The sequence below is a fragment of the Falco biarmicus genome, chromosome 6 (genome assembly GCF_023638135.1).
Source record: "Falco biarmicus isolate bFalBia1 chromosome 6, bFalBia1.pri, whole genome shotgun sequence".
Classification (NCBI taxonomy): domain Eukaryota; kingdom Metazoa; phylum Chordata; class Aves; order Falconiformes; family Falconidae; genus Falco; species Falco biarmicus.
Window position 1 is genome coordinate 87293923 of NC_079293.1, and position 20458 is coordinate 87314380.

Below are 20458 nucleotides of genomic sequence, written 5' to 3' on the forward strand. Positions count from 1 at the left end.
TAAAACTTTTTCATTTTATTAAAAATTGGTAGTTGCATCCCTCCTTTGCAAAGCTGGGTAAATTTCTGTTTGGTTGTGTGGTGGTTTTTTTTTTTTTTTCTATTTTCCTGTGTCATAGGGTATTTTTGAGTTGGGGAACTCTGAAAGCAGCAACCACAAAGCAATTATCAAGAAAGCAGGCTAAGCAAACTGGGTATCTTTTTGCCATGAGTCTTCCTTCCTTAGAAGGACAGACCAGGCTTCCGAGATTCTGTCAGCTTGCATGAGATACAGAAAATGCCTGCCAGGAGCTGATTGCCTCCGGTGTCTTAAATGGACACGATGACGATGACGCGGTGCCTGCCAGCCCACTGCCCCTGCAAGGCTGTGTTTGCTTTGTGATAAGCAATACTAAGGCAAAAGACCTCCAGGCTCATTAGCTCAGATACAGGTATAATTAAGCAGAATCAAAGAGATGCTTTAGCTGCGTTTAGATTTGTTTTTAGACGGAAGAAATCTAAATAAGAATTTTTAAGGATAAGGATAATAAGGTACCTTATTAGATCTACAAATAGTTTTACAAGTTTTGAAGTTTACTTGCACTCAGTCTGCATCAGGAACAGCCTATGTGCGGAATCTGACATTAACTGGACTTTCAAGTCCTGCTTAAAGGTTAAGACTTTGATACAGTCAGACAAAAATATAAGGATTGATCAGATAAACTGACCCTGTCAAATAATAATGTTTATTTCAGTTACAGCAAGCATAAGGTTTCTCTCATATTACTAAGGCACAGAACCAAGGACTGAATATGTTGCTAGAGGTTAAAAAAAAAAAAAAAAAAAAAAAAAAGAAAAAGCTAAACAAAACCACTTCAACCAGTAGATCAAGTAACCAACCCATGGATTCTTTCCCTCCTCCTGTAAGGTTCTTAACTCACATACAAGTCAAATCAGCAGTACGTGACACCCTAACAACTGCGTTGGAGCCCTTAATGAAGGGAAACAATGGCACTAGGGCAGATTCTTGTGGATAAATTTAGCAAAGGTCAAAATCAGGTGAAAAAATGTTGAACTGAGATCACTTTGAGTTTGAAATGCTGGGGGAAGGGACTTCTCCTCATACCACTGTCATTGAGTTGTACTTGCTTTCCACATGGTCCTTCCATAGCAGCCTGCCGTCTTCCCTTCCTTAACACTGAAGGATTATAAAGGAGTGAACCAAGTTTCCAAGTGAATGGATTTCTTTCCTTACATCTATGGCATTACTTGTATAGGTGAACAAGCAGTAAAAAGATTGGGTAAAGAAGAAAGTGTCAAGTTTGTCTTGGGAAGACTTTGAAATATCTGAAGATACTGAGACAGGCTGAATGGTAGGTGACTACTGGAGTTTCTCGCTTATAGTCAGTGACAATGACTCTGTCCCCTGTTAATGGTGAAATTCTATCAGCTGTGGCAGCATGGAAAGGTATGATTATGCTATCATTGAGTAAAATATTACCATCACACCAGTGGAAAAATGTTAGTTTGTTTGTGCCCACTATAGAATTAAAACTTACTACCCGCCCTCACCCGCATCCTACAAGCCTTAGGATGCCTTTCTGGATGATAGTGATTTCTCTCAGTGAAATGTTAAAGTCCCTGTTTTAAGCAACTAATTTCAGTTGTCTGTCTTCTCGCTGGCAGGTCATCTTCATTTCCCAGTCCTAGAAACTGCCTGAATCGCTTTGATCCACTCTGTACGCTCTGCAGATGAGGCTGCTTGCAAGTAATAGTGGATTTCATTTGCTGTGATGATTTCAAAGAGGATGTTGTCAACATCATACTTCTTGGCTATGGGGAAGAAATAAGGAAGTCAGCTATGAGAGAATAAAGTCTTGCATTTACAACGTTTCTCCCTTTACAGGCTGTAAGGGGATTCCTTTCCTTTCTACAGCAGCGCCTGGTTGGGCCTTCACAGACAGGTTGCATGATGGAGCCCATGAGACAGGTCTCCCTCTTGGAGAAACAACCCGTGAATTCTGCACATTTCACCTTCAGGAGTCTCTGGTTAACCAATCTCCAAGCACGGAAGGATCTGGAATCCTGCAGACAGGTCATATTCCCCAAACCCTCCCATGCCTTGTCAGCTCCAAACCCAAGATGTTCAAGGTCATGCCACATCCAGAATCCCTGGTTCTTTTCATACCTGCTGGCAAAGCCTACGCAGGTGTTGAGATGCCAGCAGACTTTTCTGCTGGGTGTGATGGCCTCTCCCCTGGAGAGAAGAACACGTGGAACGTGTTTCTTGTTCCCTGCAGCAATGCTTAACCATTGCTGTTCCCACAACTTCTCATTTGGGGAGGGAACAGAGCGTGGGCAGTAATAATTTGTTGGCATAACCACTTCTAATGTAAAGCTTTCATCACAAATTCATCAACTAAAAAAAGAAAACTCTGCTTACTCTGTCTAAGGCCAGTTATCCTAACATAGGGATGGTGTCATCCTTTTGACAAGTCTTGTCTAAACAACTGACAAAACCCTGTTGTCCTTACAGTGTCCTTCTCCAGTAATTAAGACAGCAACAGAGAGACTAGTTACTAGAGAAATTACGGAATCATTGCACGTGGATTGCTTCTGAGTAAAAAGCCACTTGTGATTTCAGGCAGATTGAAAGAATGTACAAAAAACGTATTACACAGCTCATTCAACATGGTTCCTTACTGTCTGGCATGTCTTCCACTGCTGTCACCACGCAGCCTCTCAAGTGAATTGCTCCTAGTGGTTCTTCTCCCTAGTGAGGACACGAAATCAAAATTAAATGCAACACTTCTGGAACTGCTCAGTTGTGAATATCTGGCTACGGCTCCCAGATGGATACAAAAACGTTTGCCGACTGGGTATGTCACCTGGGAAACCAGGGGACCCTCGGTCTGTACGTGACACGGAGCGGGGAGTGCAATAAGGGGAAGATGTACAAATAATTAGGAAATCTGTTTGGGGATTTGGAATTCAGGATCTGCAGAGTGTTAAGCATGTCTTGAACAAAGGTACAAGAGGAAGATAAGCCTTGTGCCAACTGTAACGTTTCTTTTGTTGTCACAGTGAATAGAAAAAGGACGTTAGTTAGAAAAAGAGTAGATCTTAGAAGTATTGTAACCAAGCAGCAAGAGCAGCTACACCCTTATTTACAATCTGGCCTCGTGGGCCCTTCAGGACAGTGATAGTTAAAGAACAGGCGAAGATGCATTTTTGTCAGCGGAAGTTTCAAAGAAGCAACCCCTATAAACTGACAGCTCAGCCCTTCAAGAGGGGCTGCCAGGAGAGGGAACGGCAGGCTGGGAGCAGGGGGGTCAGAAACTCCACGGTGTTGATTCTCCACGTGTCTAGGCTGCCGAGGGGGACAGTGTGGCATGAAACACCTGTAACCTGCAACGGCACCGCTCCCGCAGCAACGCAGGATGAGATAAAACCTGTGGGCTGAATCTACCCGACTGCCAGCTTTTGGGGGGCAGGTTTTGCCCATGGCAATGCTCCTTCCTTTCTTAGGGTGGGGTCTGACCTGTTGGACTTAGACAAGAAATGAAATGCCGTGTCTCAGCCTGACACAGAAAATACCTCGGTTATAAACTGCAAAACGTCCCTGTTGTGTCCATCTGCACTTATGACCGAGTTCATTTCAATCAGGTGAGAGCATACATTAATTCTAATTAATCACAGGTAAGAGATAAGAGCACAGTTCAGTGTTACCTGTTCCCAGGTCTGGGTGGCAATTGCCACCCTGACTTGGCAGCCCCAGAAACCATCCTTCACTTTGCTTTTCCTGAGGATGGCTACGCCGTGTGAGCACAAACAGCCCTACCGTCCTGCTGGGGCTCCCCTATCACGCATGCCCATGAAAATCCTCCACTCAGATACTTCCACAAGGCATTGGCTTTAAAACAAACAGGGAAATAAACCAAATGTCTCTTACTCCAGCAGGATCATAGTAGTGAAGGTATGCAGGGTCTTCTCTTAAAACAAACTTTCTCACTTTCCAGTTCTTCCTGCGATGTCCCTAGGAAAATTCAAAACCAGGAATGTCATGGACTGCCTTGCCTGCAAGCACTTGCAGTCACCTTACCCACACATGGGAGAACAGGCAAATACAAAAGGGAAAAAGCTGAATATTTTGGACAGGAAATATTCACCAGATTAGGACTTGAACCTGGCCTTTCTGCATCCCACTGATTTGCGCAAGAACTGGGCTATCATACTGGTTTCACTCTCTCTTTTTTTTTGTTTTTGTTTTTTTTTGTTTTGTTTTCTGTACAAAGCAGAACAGCCTCAACATGGGAGATTCCTCTAAACACATCTCATAGTCTGGTAGTTATGACATTCACATGAGGTCAGGGAGAACTGGGTTTAAATGCTTGCCAGAAAATGGCTGCAAAACACCTTGCAAGGAAAGTACCTTGGACTATTGGCAAGAACGAGCCAAAGGTCCTTCTCTCCCTGCAAAGACAACAACAACCACCACCACCACCAAAGGGTTATCTGGCCTAGGCACCCAGGAGAGGGTTCATGGCCAAGAAGCTCAAGCAGAAATACCCCCACCTTCCGATGTGGACGCAGATGCCTTATTGCCTGTTTTTGAGGCTGAAGTGATGGGTGGGGGAAATCTAGATCTGCTGAAAGCATTCTCAGCAGAAGCAGCGACACTTCCAAGTAATGATCCACAAGTCACTGAGGGTGACCAAACACTTCCTCTCAGTGTTTCAAAATACCGGTTTCTCAATTAGCTACACTGTTAGCAAGGAAGCTTGTACTAACTAGGCAGGCATGAATGTGACAGGGTAAAAGTTGGCAGAAAGACGTGCATCTGATTTGTTCCATCGCTTCTGAGTAATCCGCCTGAGCAAGAGTAACACAAGTGAGCACCACCAAAACGTCCTTAGGCTCCCAAGGAATATTTTAACAGTGGCGGTTTAGACTTGCTGTTAGGAAACGTTTCTTTACAGACAGGGTGGTCAAACACCAGAACAGGCTTCAAGAGAGGTGGTCGGTGCCCCGTGTCTGTCACTGTTTGAAAGGCACTTGGACAACGCCCTTAATAACATGCTTTAACCTTTGGTCTGCCCTGAAGTGGGCAAGCAGTTGGACTGGATGGTCACTGCAGGTCCCTTCCTACTGACCTATTCTATTCATTGAAGAACTCTGGTCTTGCCTTCAGTTTACTAATATCTGCTTGCAATGGCCTCAGAAAGTAAGGATTTTACCATGGCATTCGCTGTATTGCTTACACTTTTGCTGGAAATGAAGGTACACAGTTATCTTCCATCTTACAAAGGGGACAGGATGAAACTTTGGTGACTGAAGGGACTCCTTTGCTCAGGTGCGCTGAAAAAGCCTGTGAAAACTGGCAGCTGAATCCGGTTGTGTGTCAGAGGGACAGCGGATTGGCAGCCTTTTTTACCTAAGTTCAGTTCTGCATCGTATCACTGACTTGTCACATCTCTTGCTCTAGCACTCTTTCTTGGTTAAAACTATAAACCATCTTATTTTCTAATAAGAGCCATAAATCTTGTAACATTGGACAAAAGCCCTGATGCCATGCTACAGCAAGTGTTCTTTGTGCAAAAGCAAGAGGGACAGAGATGAAACCTGTCACATGGGGAGGTGGCATAGGCTAGTTTCTCTCTTCTCTAAAGCTTTGAGGTATAAAAGACTAATCTTGTACCCATGCAACATCATCTCAGTGTAAGGATGGAACACGTTCAATACTAACCTGTTTCAGCAAACATCCTTGTTTGACTACTATGCCTCTGAATTCTTCTTTCAGGACTACATCATCATCACTAGAATTTCCCTCGCAGAAAAACCCACTGTCAGGCTGCAGGACCACAAGAGAAAATTCAGAAGTTACACAGGTGCTGCGTGTTAATGTACATGTACAAATCTGCCTTCCCTTTGGCCTCCCTCCACCCTGTTTTCTGCCCCCCAGAAAACCAATCCTTTTACTGGAAAAATCTCCCGGTGAGGTTGAGGAGCTCTCCAAGTCACCACGGAAGCATTTCAGAGTGAGGTAGGACTACACCAATGGGTCTCAGGGCATCTGAAGTGAGCTGGCGCATCTGTGTTTATGCCAGTGTCTCCGTTCTCCGTGATTCTTGGTGTCACATTCCCTCCGTGACAGACTGCCTCAATCCCATGATGTTGCAGGTTTTCAAATGCACAGACAGCAGTTCACATGAAGCAATGCCAGCACAGCCAATACCCTCCAGGCTGGCCATCCCTGCACCCAACACACCCTTTCTCTTCCTCCGCCCATTACGACCATCTAGAATTTGGGAAGAAGAAATGCTCTTCAGCTAGGCTGTCTTCTCCAACAAGAACTACCCCTAATTTTGGAAATCTGCAGTTTCCTATAGCTGTGATGTTGCGCTGTGTGCACTGAGCACTGGCTGTCTCAGGACCTACGCGTCGTGTCCATTCCACACCAGATAAACTGTGACGTTACTTACTGAAACTTTACACTGTTCAAATGATGTAAATGCAGGGGACCCTTTGTACGGTTTAGAGCAAACATCTGTGCTGCCTACTTGCATGACAGCAAGTCAGACATTGGCCTGCTGTGGCCTCCTCATGCCACATTGGTGTGGAATCAAACTAGAAAGAAGCTGGAAGCAAGCAGAGTGCACGTGGGCTGCGAGAAGTGTCCCAGGTAGCCAGGAACTGCGGTGGCCACAGGGCTACCTTCACCAGCAATGTCTCTGCTTCCATTGCTGCACAGGGCAAGTCTCCCTAGCACAGACACATTCTAGGAAAACAAATGAAGTAATGGTAAAGTCATTTTACTGAAGTCAAGTGATCTATGTGGTAAATATAAACAGAATTCTAATATTCAAGCGTTTTACTTGACAGAAGGCGCACTTTTTTGTTAACTTGAGTTCATAAGCCAAATATCTTTCAAAAAAAAAAAATTTGACTATCATTGTGATATTGCAAGTTCTTCAAGTCAATCCACAGAATGCGAAGCAATAAATTGAAAAGGCTGGGTAAGCTACCCAGGACAGGCATTATTGGGGGGTATTACAAATTGTTGCTTCTTCCCTCTGTACAGCTCTGTGTGTGTGTGTGTGTGTGAGTGCGTGCGTGTACATACACACTAAGTCAGGTTTGATGGCTCAGCACCAAAATGGGTTTTATAGCTTGTGCCACCCTGAGAAGCCCCATGATAATGAATTACTCTCTTCCCTTCCACTGAATCATCAGGGGAACTGATTACTAAATTCTGGTTACTGGTAAAATTACCAGGAACAAAGTCTAAGTTAAAAAACCCAGCTTGAGCTCAGAACTCAGTTCACACTTAGAAGTCTGCCAGAAAAAAAAAAAAAAAATCTTGCTTACAAATATTCAAGTGAGCCATTTTGTTCTGAGAATCACACAGGGAAAGACAATTAACGTGGATCTCTCCGTTTCTGTACAATCTTTCCTCCGGTACACTTAAGAAACCCAATAAGAAGCATGAGAAAAGCAGAGCATCAGTAAGTGTGAGACAATAAAAACCCCAGAATATAACACTCACGAAGTAATAGTAGGCATCGCTGAGATCTAAGAAGGGGGTGTCTGAGAGTCCCTCGGCAGCAGCCTTGGACGTGTCCCCTGCAGGCTGTAGGTAGCCTTCACTCAAGAGGGACGAGGCAAGCATGAGACCTTCTTTGCGATTTCGGATGGATTTGCTGGACACCAGCCAGTCAATCACAGAGGTGCCTGGTTACAAAGGAACAAACAGTATCAGCCACAACCCAAGACAGACACGACGAAGCCTGAAAACACACAGGCAACAAGCCTATTCCATCCATTCATCAACCTCCTGAAAGATGTTCTTAGTGACAACGCAGAGCTGATCGGGAAGGATGCTGGGGTCATCCAGTGAGGTACAGCTGAACCAGCTGATGGCAGGGGCCAGCACAACTCCTGGACACTGTAGAGGAGCGGAGAGCTGGGAGGGCAGGCAGGGCTGAGCTGGGAAGCCTCGGGGACAGGGGAGGTATGAAGGACAGCCAAGCCTGGAGAAGCCAGTCTTCCAGGCTGCTGTGTTACTGACACAGTGCTGTCATCACAGGGTGACTTTCGACTCGTGCCCTCACAGACTTGACTTGGAGCAGGACAGGAATTACAATGTGACACAGTTTGTTGATGAAAAGTTCAGAAAGGAATAACTCTTTTGTAGTTAAGTGTTTCATGCGACTTTCTACAAAGATCTACTTCAAACTTTCTGGCACTGGTTAGATTTCCTCCTCCCCTCTTGCTTTCCATGGCCATAACTGAACACTTTTCCAAGCCTCATCCTTTGAGCACCTCCTGTGTTGATCAAGAAAACATCTCCCAGGTTTTCCTTTCAAACTTCTCTGTGCTTTACAGAGCTTAGCGCTGTTTTATCTATCTTTAGCCTCTTGGCCCTTTGCTCCCTTCATTGTATGGAAAAGAGAGACAAGAGCTCCTTACCTGTAAAGCAGTGATTGAACACCTTTTTATCTTTTTCCAGCTTCAACTCCTTTATTCCCTTTTCAGGATCTTTCATTGAGAGGTATAAAGCGCTATGCATAAAAAGAACCACAAAAGCTGTTAGCAAATAAAAAGCTTTAGCCAGTTCGTACAATAATATCATTGTCATTCAGGGGATCTTCACATTTTGCTGGCACATTGCTCTCTGCAGTACTATAGCTTAACTTTAATCTGCTGAAAAATTGACGTTGCCGGGCCTGGAGGCCTCACTACGTGGCTGTCACAGCTGCAGGAGCAGAGGGGAGAGTGTGCAAACGGCCCTGCACACCCCCGTATTCTGAGACTGGAACAACGTGTGGGGCCTGCCGTACGAACGGAGGAGCGCCCACCGCTGGGGCACCTTCACAGGGCCCCTGTGTTCCCCTAAAGGTCCTTGGCCGAGCAGAAAACCTGTCACTAACATCCCCAAAGCCCACACGCTCTCAGAGGCCCTAAGTAACCTCAGCGAACCCTGGTGTGACTTTGTTCCTCCCACCCACTTCTCACTTGCTCAGAATTCTAATTCCTTGGAGCTCTGGAATAACAAGAAGGACAAATATTAAATGTCAGAGGTTAAGTCCTTTGGCTTGTCAGTCAGGGTGACCCTCTGCCGAAGCCTGTGAAGTCAGATTTAGTTGCATCTTGGCCCTGGGCAGTTTTACTGTCCTATAAGGAGCATTGCAGGCTCGCTCAGAGGCAAAAAATAAGTTGTCCCTAATTTTTTAAAGCATTGACCAACAGATGGCTTCCTGTGTGTGCCCTGTATCTCCTCTCCTTCCTTTGCCAGCTCCAAATCCTCTGGCAGGCACCACCAGGCTAACATCAGCGTTTCTCTGGAGAGCAAACAAAAGGTTTAAAATACTTTTACAATAAATTATATATTGTATAAAAATGCCTCTCCTGGAACAATCACACTTTGGCTGGAGTCTCCTTTGGCACTGCAGCATACTCAGAAATCTCATCAGCAAAATCCTTAGATAAATCAGCATGTTTTGGTAAAAGATGATGTATTAAAAATGCTTTTCCCAGTTCTGATCACTAGCTCATTTCTGCCACATTGTACGCTCTGGAACTGTTAGTCATGCAGAAAGGACCCAGTGAAACCAGAGAGGCAGCATGGGCAGGCATGCTCACAGCTCTCCCAGACCAAGGTTACAGACCTGGCACACTGTTTGTGGATGGAAGGAAACGGAGGAGCAGAGCTAGGAGAACAAACCTCAGGTTGATTGTTTCAGGCAGTCTGATAGACCTTCTCGTGGATTTTCTGGCAAACCTTTGGCCTCCATCTATGCAATGAATTGCTTTCTTGATATCCCGTACCCAGGCATCTCTCTCCTCCAGGTAGGCAGCTTGAAAAAAGTGGTCCTGCTGCTTGGCTGCAGTGAGCTTGAAGACAAACTGGAATGATAAATGATGGGTTTTTAAAAGTTACTTTGGTGTAGCCAGTTGGGCACAATTAACCTAGCACCACCACAACATACAGCCTACCCGTGCCTAAGGGACTATGGAAAGTGCCTTAGAAGCACAGTTAAATTAAAAAAAAAAACACTCTGAAGAAAAACCTAAAGAAGGCAGTGCAGGTCAGTGCTCCTTTTGTTATTTCCCTATGAGCAATCCTGGTGATGTCAGTACAGCCAAGGTGAGTAGCACTGATATAGCTGCTGATTTTAACTTTGACTGGGAAGTTCAACGCAGCTGAAAGGCTGAAGTGCCCAGCCCCTGCAGGTTTACGGTGGGTGTAAATTCATCTTGATGTTTATAGCAATGTGGTCAGTCTGAAGGAGGGAAAAAACCCACATCGTGTTGCTTAGCTGCTGATTCATAAGGGAAAAAAAGGTCACAGTCACACTGGAGAGTAGCTGAACACATCTGCACCCTAGCAAAGCCTCAGGGGCTTGGTAGGGAGATGATGTATCCAATGCTTGGCTGTCACAACCTTGTGATCACTACCTACCTAAACGCACTAGAAACAATGGAAAGTCTGTATTTCCCAAAAATGAGAAAAGATCTTTTAAAGGTAGTTCTAAGCAGAAAAAAATAACACCAGCCTGGAAAAAAAACCCAACCAACAACAAACCAAACCACAAAGTTCACAGTTTGATCTCGTTTTCATTCAGTGATCTTTTTGATGGAAAATCTGGATGTAATTGCTCAGTCAAGACGGTTTCCACTTCTTCTAAAATATAGTTCCACATAAGTAGTTTTATTAGAATAAATAAAACAGGTTCTGACTCAGCAGGCATCTAAAAACGAGGGGCTAATCAGTAAGCAAACAGCACGGCGATATGAGGGCAAGTAAAGCAGAGACTATCGTCAGAGAGCAGCACACAGTGAACCTATAGCAATTAGATCAGAACACTGAATGAGTCTCCTGAAGCTTCTGTTTGTAAATGGCACATTTCTGAACATCCCTAATACGCATCTTCCAGATTGTTGCCAATGGAAAAAAAATCTGACACCTTCAAATGGTGCAAAGTCCCGCTGGCTTTCATGGAAGACAGATTTCAAATGTACAAAGCAGCGAGTCCTCAAAACTCCATTTCAGACAGAATGTGACCATTTCTTATCCGACACTGTTTGCATTTCCAGCAATATCCACCTTTTCTATTATGCAGTAAAGAGCTACATCCTGAAAATCAATGTATGGTGCATGTGCAAAGAAAACAGACAGATCTCTCCAAATCCCAATATCCAAGGGTGATGCTAACACACCAGATTAACAGAACAAAATATCAAAGCATTAAAGCAAGTTTTTAGCAAAGGGAAGATCAGCATTCTTCAAGCTGAAGAGCTGAGAAGCAACATATAGATAAATACTAAAGAAGTGGTTTTGTTCCCAGTACAGAGGAGACTGGGAAAATTCTCTTAAATGTAGCTTTTAGAAAGCTAGGTCACTAAGCTGGACATCCAGGCTTCCTCTGAAACTGGGGAAGAGGTTGAGTTTCCAATGCTAGAAGTGACCAAGTCTCCCTCTGATGATGTGTATCTGTTTGTGCTTTTGAGAAAGTTAGACCATTAGACCAAACTAAACACCACGATTTTAAATAGCTTAAGTTAGGACAAATTAATCTGACTATGAGCAAGCACACATGATAATGCTATCCACAGAAAAGCCGTGGGGAAACAGAGAAAGCACAAGTATAGCAGAATTAACATCACATTAAGCCATGATCAAACTTCAGATCAAGAACAGCAAAGAGCGGTGAATGCATTTTGAAGTAAAATCTCAAAATACGCAGTCGCAGCCTCTTCTGAACAGGCTATTTTTGTTTAACAAATCCAGGATTGCTCCCTTTCCCCTCAGCACCTACTTTTTGGAAATGATTTAGTAAGCAAAGGGTGCTGGTGATGTGCCCTGAGGTTTTCAGCTAGGTCCTGCTGCAGATACACAAGCCGATTCAAAAAGCTGAAATCTAACCAGATGAATATAAAAACCTGCTCATGGCTCCACAGTCCCTGCTCCAAACAGTGCTAAATAATTCCAAGCAGTCCTCAATAGTCCCTGCTCCACACTGGTCAGGTGAGTGAGACTGCACTTAAAACTGACCTAATGAGAATTATCCCACTTCTCACCCTACAGAAATTCTGTCCTAAAAATTATACTCGCATTTCTAGCCATATGAAGTAAATGAATTCAAACCACTAAGAACCACAGTAATTCCCATAAGAACGGGAACAGAACAACTGTATGTTTTGACATGTGACCAGCGAGAAAGCAGGACGGAATGCAGAGGCATTGGATTCAGCAGTATAGCAAAGCTGTAAAACCTAAGATACAAAAGTCATTTTTTATATACTTTATATACTACATTTCCAAGGAATACATGTAGAAATTTAGGTTTAATGATATCGGGCAGTAACTATGTGTAAGAGCAACCCCAGTGATGGTGTGTTGCAGTTTTGACTATGGAACAGTTCAAATTTTTAGCGAAAATACATAGCCAGGGCTATAAGTCCATGGACCTGCAGAATGACCTCACCGACTCAGTAAGGAGAATCTGCTCCAGCACCTGCCGAATAGTTTGGATTGCTTCCACTGACTTCAGCAAACTGCGTCAGGTCTCATTTATGAAAAGGTGTTTTGGGTGCCTCAGCCCCCAGGTCTGAGCTCCTTCCTTTTTACTCTACTCTCCCTCAGAAAAGGCCCCACCAACTACAATGAAACATAATGCAAAACTCCAGATGTAAACTCATAATGTAAAACAAAGCATGACATAAAACTCAATGCAGTCGAAGGAACGATCCTCAAAGACTTCATCACCCTTCGATGCAGAGACAATGCCGCTTCTGCAAACTGCCACATCCTCAACAGGTGAGAATCTCTCTTCAGGAGGCACCAGATCCTTCAGACCTCTCTGCCTATTTTGTAGAATATGAATGCACATACGCTGGTGAATTACCTTTTCACGATTGTTAAATGCATTACTGTTACCGACGTTTCCAGGCAGCTACCATAGACCAATACTGATGTCAGTGCCTCTGTGGGAGTTAAAAAACAAATGACAACAAAACCAAATGCCCTCGCCTTGCCCCAAATTGTTTGGAAGGGAAGGCTTTGTGAGAAAAATTTCATTTCTACCATTATAATGTCAGATCTGTGATACTCTTGAACATAGTACCCTTCTCCCCATGCATTATACCTCATGTATAGAGTAAGGAGAGTTGTGCTGAGGCATATTAATTAGATAATGTAGGAACATGGCTTATAATCGGCAGAATTAGAAGTAAATGCCTGCAGATACACTTAATTTCTGTTCCTTTTTTTGGCTGTTTAATGCTCCTGCCCTGTGCTCTAGTCCCTAGATGCAATTATTCATTCACCTTTATTATTAATGGTTTGCAATAGATGTGAAGCCAAGTGCTGTAACAAAGAGCTCCCAGCTGGTGCCCAGGCAATGCAGTGCCACACAGCCACACTGGCTGAAGCAGGAGGTCCGATCCAAAGCTGCAGGGGTTAAACAGTAAGGTTTTCCCAGGCATGCCCACCAGCGGCTCAGGCAGGAGCTGCCAGCAATAAGGAAGAGTAAATGGGCTTGACCAGCAGTCAGTCAAACCCCTCAGGATCAGTTGGACAATCTCCCTTGCCAGCTCAGAGAGCAAAAACCTATGATGGGCATGGGGTGGGAATGCATGATCGTGCAGTTCTCCTTCCAGGCATGGTAACAGTCTCCTCCTGTGGACAACTCCCAGTACCTAGAGAGAGCCAGGAAGAGCAGGTAGCTCTTGATCCTGCTCCAGGTGGGATTTCCAAGGTAATGGCCCTCTAAAGCATTTTGTTCCCAGGAGAAGCAGCCATCTACAACTTCTTTGACTCAGCACAGGATTAACAACAAACTTTATTCTCTACCCCATCCTTTTATTGTACTGCCTTAAAGACAGCTTTTACTCTAAGAGACTCTTTTTCTTAACAGATGTAAGTCTAAAAAGACTCCCTAAGAATCAACTTATTTTTTTTCCATATAAATGTGGGGTCTGCAGAAAAACAACCAACAAAAAAAAACCAAAAAAAAAACAACAAACCAAAAAAAGAAAGAAAGGAGCAGAAGAAAGAAAAGCAGAAAGGAATGGAAAAGGAAAGCCAGCAGGCTCAAACTTGACACCAGGGACCCTGACTCTGCTTACCACAAAACCTAAGGGCAAGGATAATTCTCCTCAGTTTACTCATATGAGAAATTGCAGCTTGCTCTCTCCTACTTTCTTTGTATTTTTCTAATGCTCTCAAAGACTATCTTTAGTCAGGCATCCTTGCAGTAAATTGCTTTAAACCGTAACTGGATAATCTTCCCGATTGTGGGGGACCCCTTTGTCGCAGGAATTCCTGGGGCTTTAATGCCTATTTGATGAAACTGAGTTGCTGACATAAATGACTGACTAAAGATATGATTCTTTGCTCATACCAGAAACCCTGTTTTACCAGCAAATGTTTTTCAGGAACCCTGTAACAAAATACCTTGGCTTGTACAGTTATCTTCCTGCATCTTATTTTCTGTCAAATAAGACTCAGAATTTGTGCACACAGTGACCTGTGTGTTTCACTGGGCACCAGGACCTCAGCCTGTCTGTTTGCTACCCTTGACATTAGAGATCCCAAATGTCTAGGCAGCATTTGAAGTACTTTCTCTAAATCAGTTTTGCTTTTTGCTTGCAAGTCACTTAGTGACTTAGACTCTTAGTCACTTGCAAAAGCCCTACAAGTAACAACGCAGTGGGTCATTAACACAGACCACATGAATCTGAAGCGTGTGGCATCGGGTAGTTACGAAATGGTAACAAAAAGGTTTAGAATACAGCTTTACTTGGCCATTTTTGTCACAGCATTTATTTCCTTCCTGTGTGAGCAAGTCAGTCCTTGCTCTTGGACAATAAATAAATGCTTCCACCGAGTATGAAATAGTTTCTCACACCTTTATTCTGTGGCAGCTAGATTTATATTTAATGCAAGAGTTGCACCATTCAGCTGCTAAGCGTCCTCACAGCAACATAATTTAGCTTTGCTCTTTGACAGACTCAGAGATTAAAAAAAAAAAAAAAAAATTAAAAATCATTTTCTGATTTGCTCCTCTGGAAGTATCCTGAATTTTTCCTGAGCAGTCACACTTTTCAAATACTACACAGGTCCAAGCCTGCTTGTGATCTTCTAAGACAAGTGAGAATTGCCACTATGATGAGTGTAAGGAATTTGTAACCCCAAGCCTTTTGCCCCGTCAGTGCTTCCAGGAGCCTAAGTATACCATCAATTTTTGTTACAAAAGAAGTACTTACCATTCTTTTGCCAAAATCTTGGCATGGGCTGTTAATAGAGCTTCCTTTTAGTGGTATCATCCCTTTGGGGCTGTTGTCAGCCTTCCGCTTGTAGAATTCAATTCCATCTTCTAAGAGCACGACCCACATTGGCTTCCAGGTATTAAACATGCTGCCCTGCATCAATAAATCACCGTGTATATTATGGTCAATAAATCACTCCTCACATGATATGCACTTAAGATACAACCTTCCAGGGAGTGCCTGACTGATGCTAAAATAACTATAGTTAGTGTTTCAAGGGGAACATACCACAACCCCACCCACCTTACGATGGAGGGGGAAAAAAAATATTGTCGCTATTCTTTTGACCACCATTAATTTCCCCTTGCGGTCACCCCAGCCATGAGTTTTCCCAAAATAGCATTGCCTGCCTGAGCAGGTGGTTCTCCAGTGTCAGGTAGTCCCAACCGCTGTCTTCAAGATGACATAGTGGCAATATCATGAATGATCCTCAACATTTCAGGGTGTGAATTAGCACATTAGGACTGTCTCATTAACTTGGGCATCCTGTGCTATATTTGAGGCTTGATGCTACAGTACAGTGCGTTGTTGAGGCTTGGCTGGCTGCTAAGAAAGCACACATCTTGGAGGATTTCTAGACATATAAGAACAAACTGTAAGAGTAATGAATAGTTTAAGGGCCTGAGGCCACAGATCTCCAGCTGCTGTGGTGAGGAATAGAAATGCTTCATTTCCTATTTTAAAGCTTTTACTTCCTATTCCTGAAACACAGCTGTTAGATGTGAGAAATACGGAGATAAAGACAGGGATGGATCCTACATATAGTACAACACACAGCAAAACTTTCAGGGACTCCGAGAGGAACGACCTGTTTCTCTGTGTCAGGCACAATTAACCGCTAGAATTACTGAGACCGTTGCACTCCAGCTAGGTGACCTCTCCGGACCTGCCTGCAACCAGCTTCAAAAGTAGTCACAGTTCCCGACACCCAGGTGACTTACTGCTCAGCCCAATCATAGAATCACAGAATTATTTAGGTTGAAAAAGACATTTGAGATCATCAAGTCCAACTGTTAGCCCAGCACTGCCAAGCCCACCACTAAACCCTGTCCCTAAGCGCTGCATCTATGTGGGTTTTTTTAAACACCCCTGGGGATGGTGACTCCACCACCTCCATGGGCAGCCTGCTCCAGTGCTTCACCACCCTTTCAGTGAAGAAATTTTTCCTAATATCCAACCTAAACCTCCCCTGGCACAATTTGAGGCCGTTTCCTCTTGTCCTGTCGCTCGTTATCCAGGAGAAGAGACCGACCCCCGCTGCCTACGGCCCCTGTCAGGCGGCTGCGGAGAGCTATCAGGCCCCCCCTGAGCCCCCTCCTCTCCAGGCCAACCCCCCCAGGTCCCTCAGCCGCCCCTCACAAGGCTGGTGCCCCAGCCCCTGCCCCAGCCCCCTGCCCGGCTCTGGACACGCTCCAGCCCCTCCACGTCCCCCTGCAGTGAGGGGCCCAAAGCTGAACACAGGGGTCCAGGGGCGGCCTCACCGGTGCCCAGCGCAGGGGGAAAATGAACATTTAGACATGCTCAATACCAACAGTTCCTCTGAAGAGTTACCAAAACACAACCAACACTTGTGGGCCCCAAATCAGAGGCTATTCATCACAAATACTGGCTTGCCTTGCTCCTTCTGTTACAAAGAGAGACCTAAATTTATTCCCCCGCCCCCTACAGCTCCGTGCACAGCATCCCTGTCCTCTCCCAGTGTGGCAGCTGAGCACCACTGAAGCTGCAGGCAGCAGCAGCAAGGCAGCCCGCGGTGCTGTGCCACTGCCTGCCTTCGGCTGGTTAAACCCGAGAGCTGAGCAGGGGTAGGCGACATTTGCATTATGTTTTTTCCTGCAGAAGTGACCAGGGCACAAACCTGCTGAGTCTTTTTTTATTATTGTTATTATTCTCCAAATGAACCCTTTGTCACAGCCTTTTTGGCTGCCCTACCTTCCAAGAAAGGCTTTTTGCACTCTGACTCAGACCTTATGTTCAACTACAGGGTGGGGAGGGAAAACCTCCAGCCAAGTTCTCATTAAGAGCAGGACCCGCTTCCAGCCTCTGTGGCCCTCAGAGGTGCCCCATAAAAGAATGTTATCTTCCAAAGGAAAGTCACTGCCCCGGGGGGTTCTCTGGACACCCAGTTAAACAGGGAACTACTAAAAAAACGCCTCCTCTCAGTACCACATATGGGTTTACTGCTGTTTTCTTTTCTCTCTCACTTTTTTTTTTCTTAATAAGCCGTAAAAATTTACCATTTTCTCAGAGCTCAGACTACCCACTGGTTGATTTTCTGCTAAGAACTCAATTAAAATGATGAGCCAAGACAAGAACTGTTGCAATTTCCTCGTGTGGGGTTACCACAGGTTAGAAAACTTCTGCTCATAAAGAGGCAAGTCCAACACTTCCTGAAGACCAGACTCCGACACGCTTTGCCAATGGAAGCCACCACAGAGCAGCGTCAGACGGGCAGTCTCAGATCCACACCACCGGCAAACAAACCCAAACAGGGTCACACTGTTCCCATCTAAAACATCTCACGAAACCCTAGCAAGCAGGGTGCTGGATTTGATTTTCCTGGACTGAAAAACAAATTGTCACATCCCCTCCAAAGATGGCACATACAGATGGGTGTTGCTGGAATTACCCTCCGAAATCACCAGCCACCCTAAAAACACATGCAACTTCCCTTTGATAGAACGACTTCTTTTTATAGCATCTGTGGCACTACAAGATTTGAAAATTAACTGTTTCTTGTGCTCAGAAGATGACACATGGTCCACAAAAGATACAGATGGAGGTTTAAGCTGACCTAAATCAACACTGAAGTCTGAACCCACATTTACTGGAGGTCACATTGTCCCAGCTAAAGCACTGACCCCCAGGGACAGCACTGGTCCCCAGTCTAATGTAAATACCAGGACAAAGTCAGTGACAAATGGTTTTCACTCCCTGCAAAGAGAGCTGAGGCTGCATGGATAACTCCTTTGAGAGGTCCAATCCTTGGCTTCACTTTACAGGCATAAAGGTGAGGAGAGTACATAATTAACAGGTAAGGTTAATCAGGAGCATGCTCATCCTTGCTGGAAGCTCTGGTTGTGGGATGCACAGCAGCCTCACTGATGTATCAAACAGCTGGTACCCGTCTGATCTGTACCTTCTGCTCCTTTTGCCCTCTAGCCCTCCCTCCAGCATGCTGCTGCTCAGCACCACCAGCATCAGCTCACCCGTGAAGGACAGAGCCACCTGTGAGGCTGTTCCGGGAAATGGCCACAATTCCCACTTCCCTGTCACCACTGCAATGGCACCCAGCAGCAACTGCATTAGTACCGCACAGAAACACTTTTTGGGGACCCAGCACCCCAAGGAATATGAGGGACTGATGCTGGCACATCTGTATGCATCTTTTCCCCAGCACACCCAGCAGGCACACAGTCTGGGATTGTCCCAGTGTCCAGGTTTCCAGCCACTGCCCTATCGTGGAGGAATATACATCTCGTGAGCCGCTTGCTCTATCTATCAGGAACTAGAGATGTGCAACCTGCACAGCACAAATTTGTCTCCTTCCTCATGACAGCACCACTGGAGCTTTGTGATTACTTTATGAACATACTTCCTTTCAGTATCAGTGGAAATAAGACTGAGGAGTGGCCTCAGTCCCGTATTAAGAGATCCCTCCAGCCAGCTGTTCTAATGAGTGAAATTCTCATTTGGATGAGCAGAGACATCACAGGAGAGAGCTCGTCTCTTGCTCCAGGACTGACGCTGTTTAGTGTGGCTGCTTTCAGCCAGACTGATCTCACTAAGGACTTAAATGAAAGTCAAGGCTTTACCCTATGGGCTCCACCGCAAAAGACTCCAGAGCAGAAGTTACTGTGGGGCAAAAAAAAAATAAAATTAAAAGCAACTACCTTCGCAAAAGAGGGAAGTGTCTGTGGCCCCACATGCTGTCTCTAGGCCAAGGTGATCTGACCTCTTTAATCTCACTAGGCTTCCCTGATGTTTAACTCAGCGATTAAGCTCAATCAAGTAGGCTGCGGCCATTTCAAGCTGTTACCTGTTTTGCCAAGCTTCCACTAAAGGCATTAGGTTACTTCATAAAAACACAAATCTTTTGATCCAAGGGTACATCTGAGATACATGCAAAATGCTTTATAACTGCTAGCAAGTACCTCTATAATCACTAACACCACCTCGTTTTACTGCTCAAGGAATTCTGTTCATTTGCATTTTCTTCTTTGAAAAAAAATCATTTTGTTAATAACTGAAACCCAAGTGTGTTTTCCTACACCTCCTCAGCCTGTTCAGAGTTAGTTCCTCCCCGGCTCAGTCCAAACCTGCTCACTTACCTTCTTAACCAAGTAGCCCTCCCTGATGCGCATGGGTTCTCGCTCCATGGCTCAGGCAATCCAGCTCTCGGGTCTATCAGCACTGGAGGAAAGTTCTTCTGCAGCGCAGTCCGTGGGCTGGCGTTCTTTACAGCACAGCTGTGTCACTCTCAGAAGTTCCCCTGCCTGCTAATCACATGAAAACAAGCCCGTTTCCTCTTACAGAGCGAGAGATAGGGAAACGCGGAAACACGTGTGTATTTATAGTTTGCCTTTGACAGAACAGCCAACAGCCTGACAAAACACTCAACTGTATCAAACGCAGCCAGCCTTGATGACAGAGCCCTGGGAAATTAAATAAGCATTTTAGTGCCCGATCCAAAGAAATCAGGCCCACTGCAAATACACAAACTCTAGCAAAACAACAAAGAGGTGGCGTGCTGTGTTGCTGCTTGGTGCATGCCAAAAGGATCTTAGCAGCAGGTTTCCAACTCACTGGTCCAGTCACTTCGTCCCACCTTTGAAGCCTGTCTCCCGGTGGGTGAGCACATGAGGTCTGGCAGCGAGCTGGAGAGCTCTCACTTGGGTAATGGCAATGCACCCTCTCCTGATAGAAGAGGTTTGTTTATTAGACTTCATCAGATTTCAGAGTTTGAGGCTGAGGCACCCCAAAGAGGTTAGTTGTCAAATAAGCACAAACGGATTAAACCAGCGCATCACATAAAGCACCGCAGAACGTCACTTCCTACGAGTATCTTTTACTTGGTGCAGAGCTCATTTGGCTATATTTGGTAAAAGATAAGGCAAACCCACAATTTTCCAAAAGTTGATATATAC

The 20458-nt window shown here is 44.8% G+C and overlaps 1 protein-coding gene across 1 annotated transcript; it reads right to left on the reverse strand.

Annotated features, from left to right (window-relative positions):
* On the reverse strand, positions 1–19827 carry PLEK (pleckstrin). The gene is made up of 9 exons (XM_056342812.1): positions 19643–19827; positions 15249–15404; positions 9703–9884; positions 8448–8539; positions 7525–7709; positions 5725–5829; positions 3931–4014; positions 2682–2751; positions 1–1811 (listed from the first exon to the last, which is right to left on the reverse strand). Exons 1-9 carry the CDS (start codon positions 19688–19690, stop codon positions 1672–1674), a joined length of 1062 nt encoding a protein of 353 aa, XP_056198787.1. The 5' UTR covers positions 19691–19827; the 3' UTR covers positions 1–1671.
* Between the last annotated feature and the right edge of the window lie 631 nt (positions 19828–20458).

What these genes read in the sequence shown, in the direction of transcription:
- PLEK (XM_056342812.1), bottom strand. Translation starts at nt 19,690, where the DNA reads ATGGAGCGAGAACCCATGCGCATCAGGGAGGGCTACTTGGTTAAGAAG. An exon ending in AGGGCTACTTGGTTAAGAAG is followed by an intron (nt 15,405 to 19,642) that starts GTAAGTGAGCAG and finishes TTATTGATGCAG; the next exon opens with GGCAGCATGTTTAATACCTG. An exon ending in AGTGGAAGACATGCCAGACA is followed by an intron (nt 1,812 to 2,681) that starts GTAAGGAACCAT and finishes TCTTCCCCATAG; the next exon opens with CCAAGAAGTATGATGTTGAC.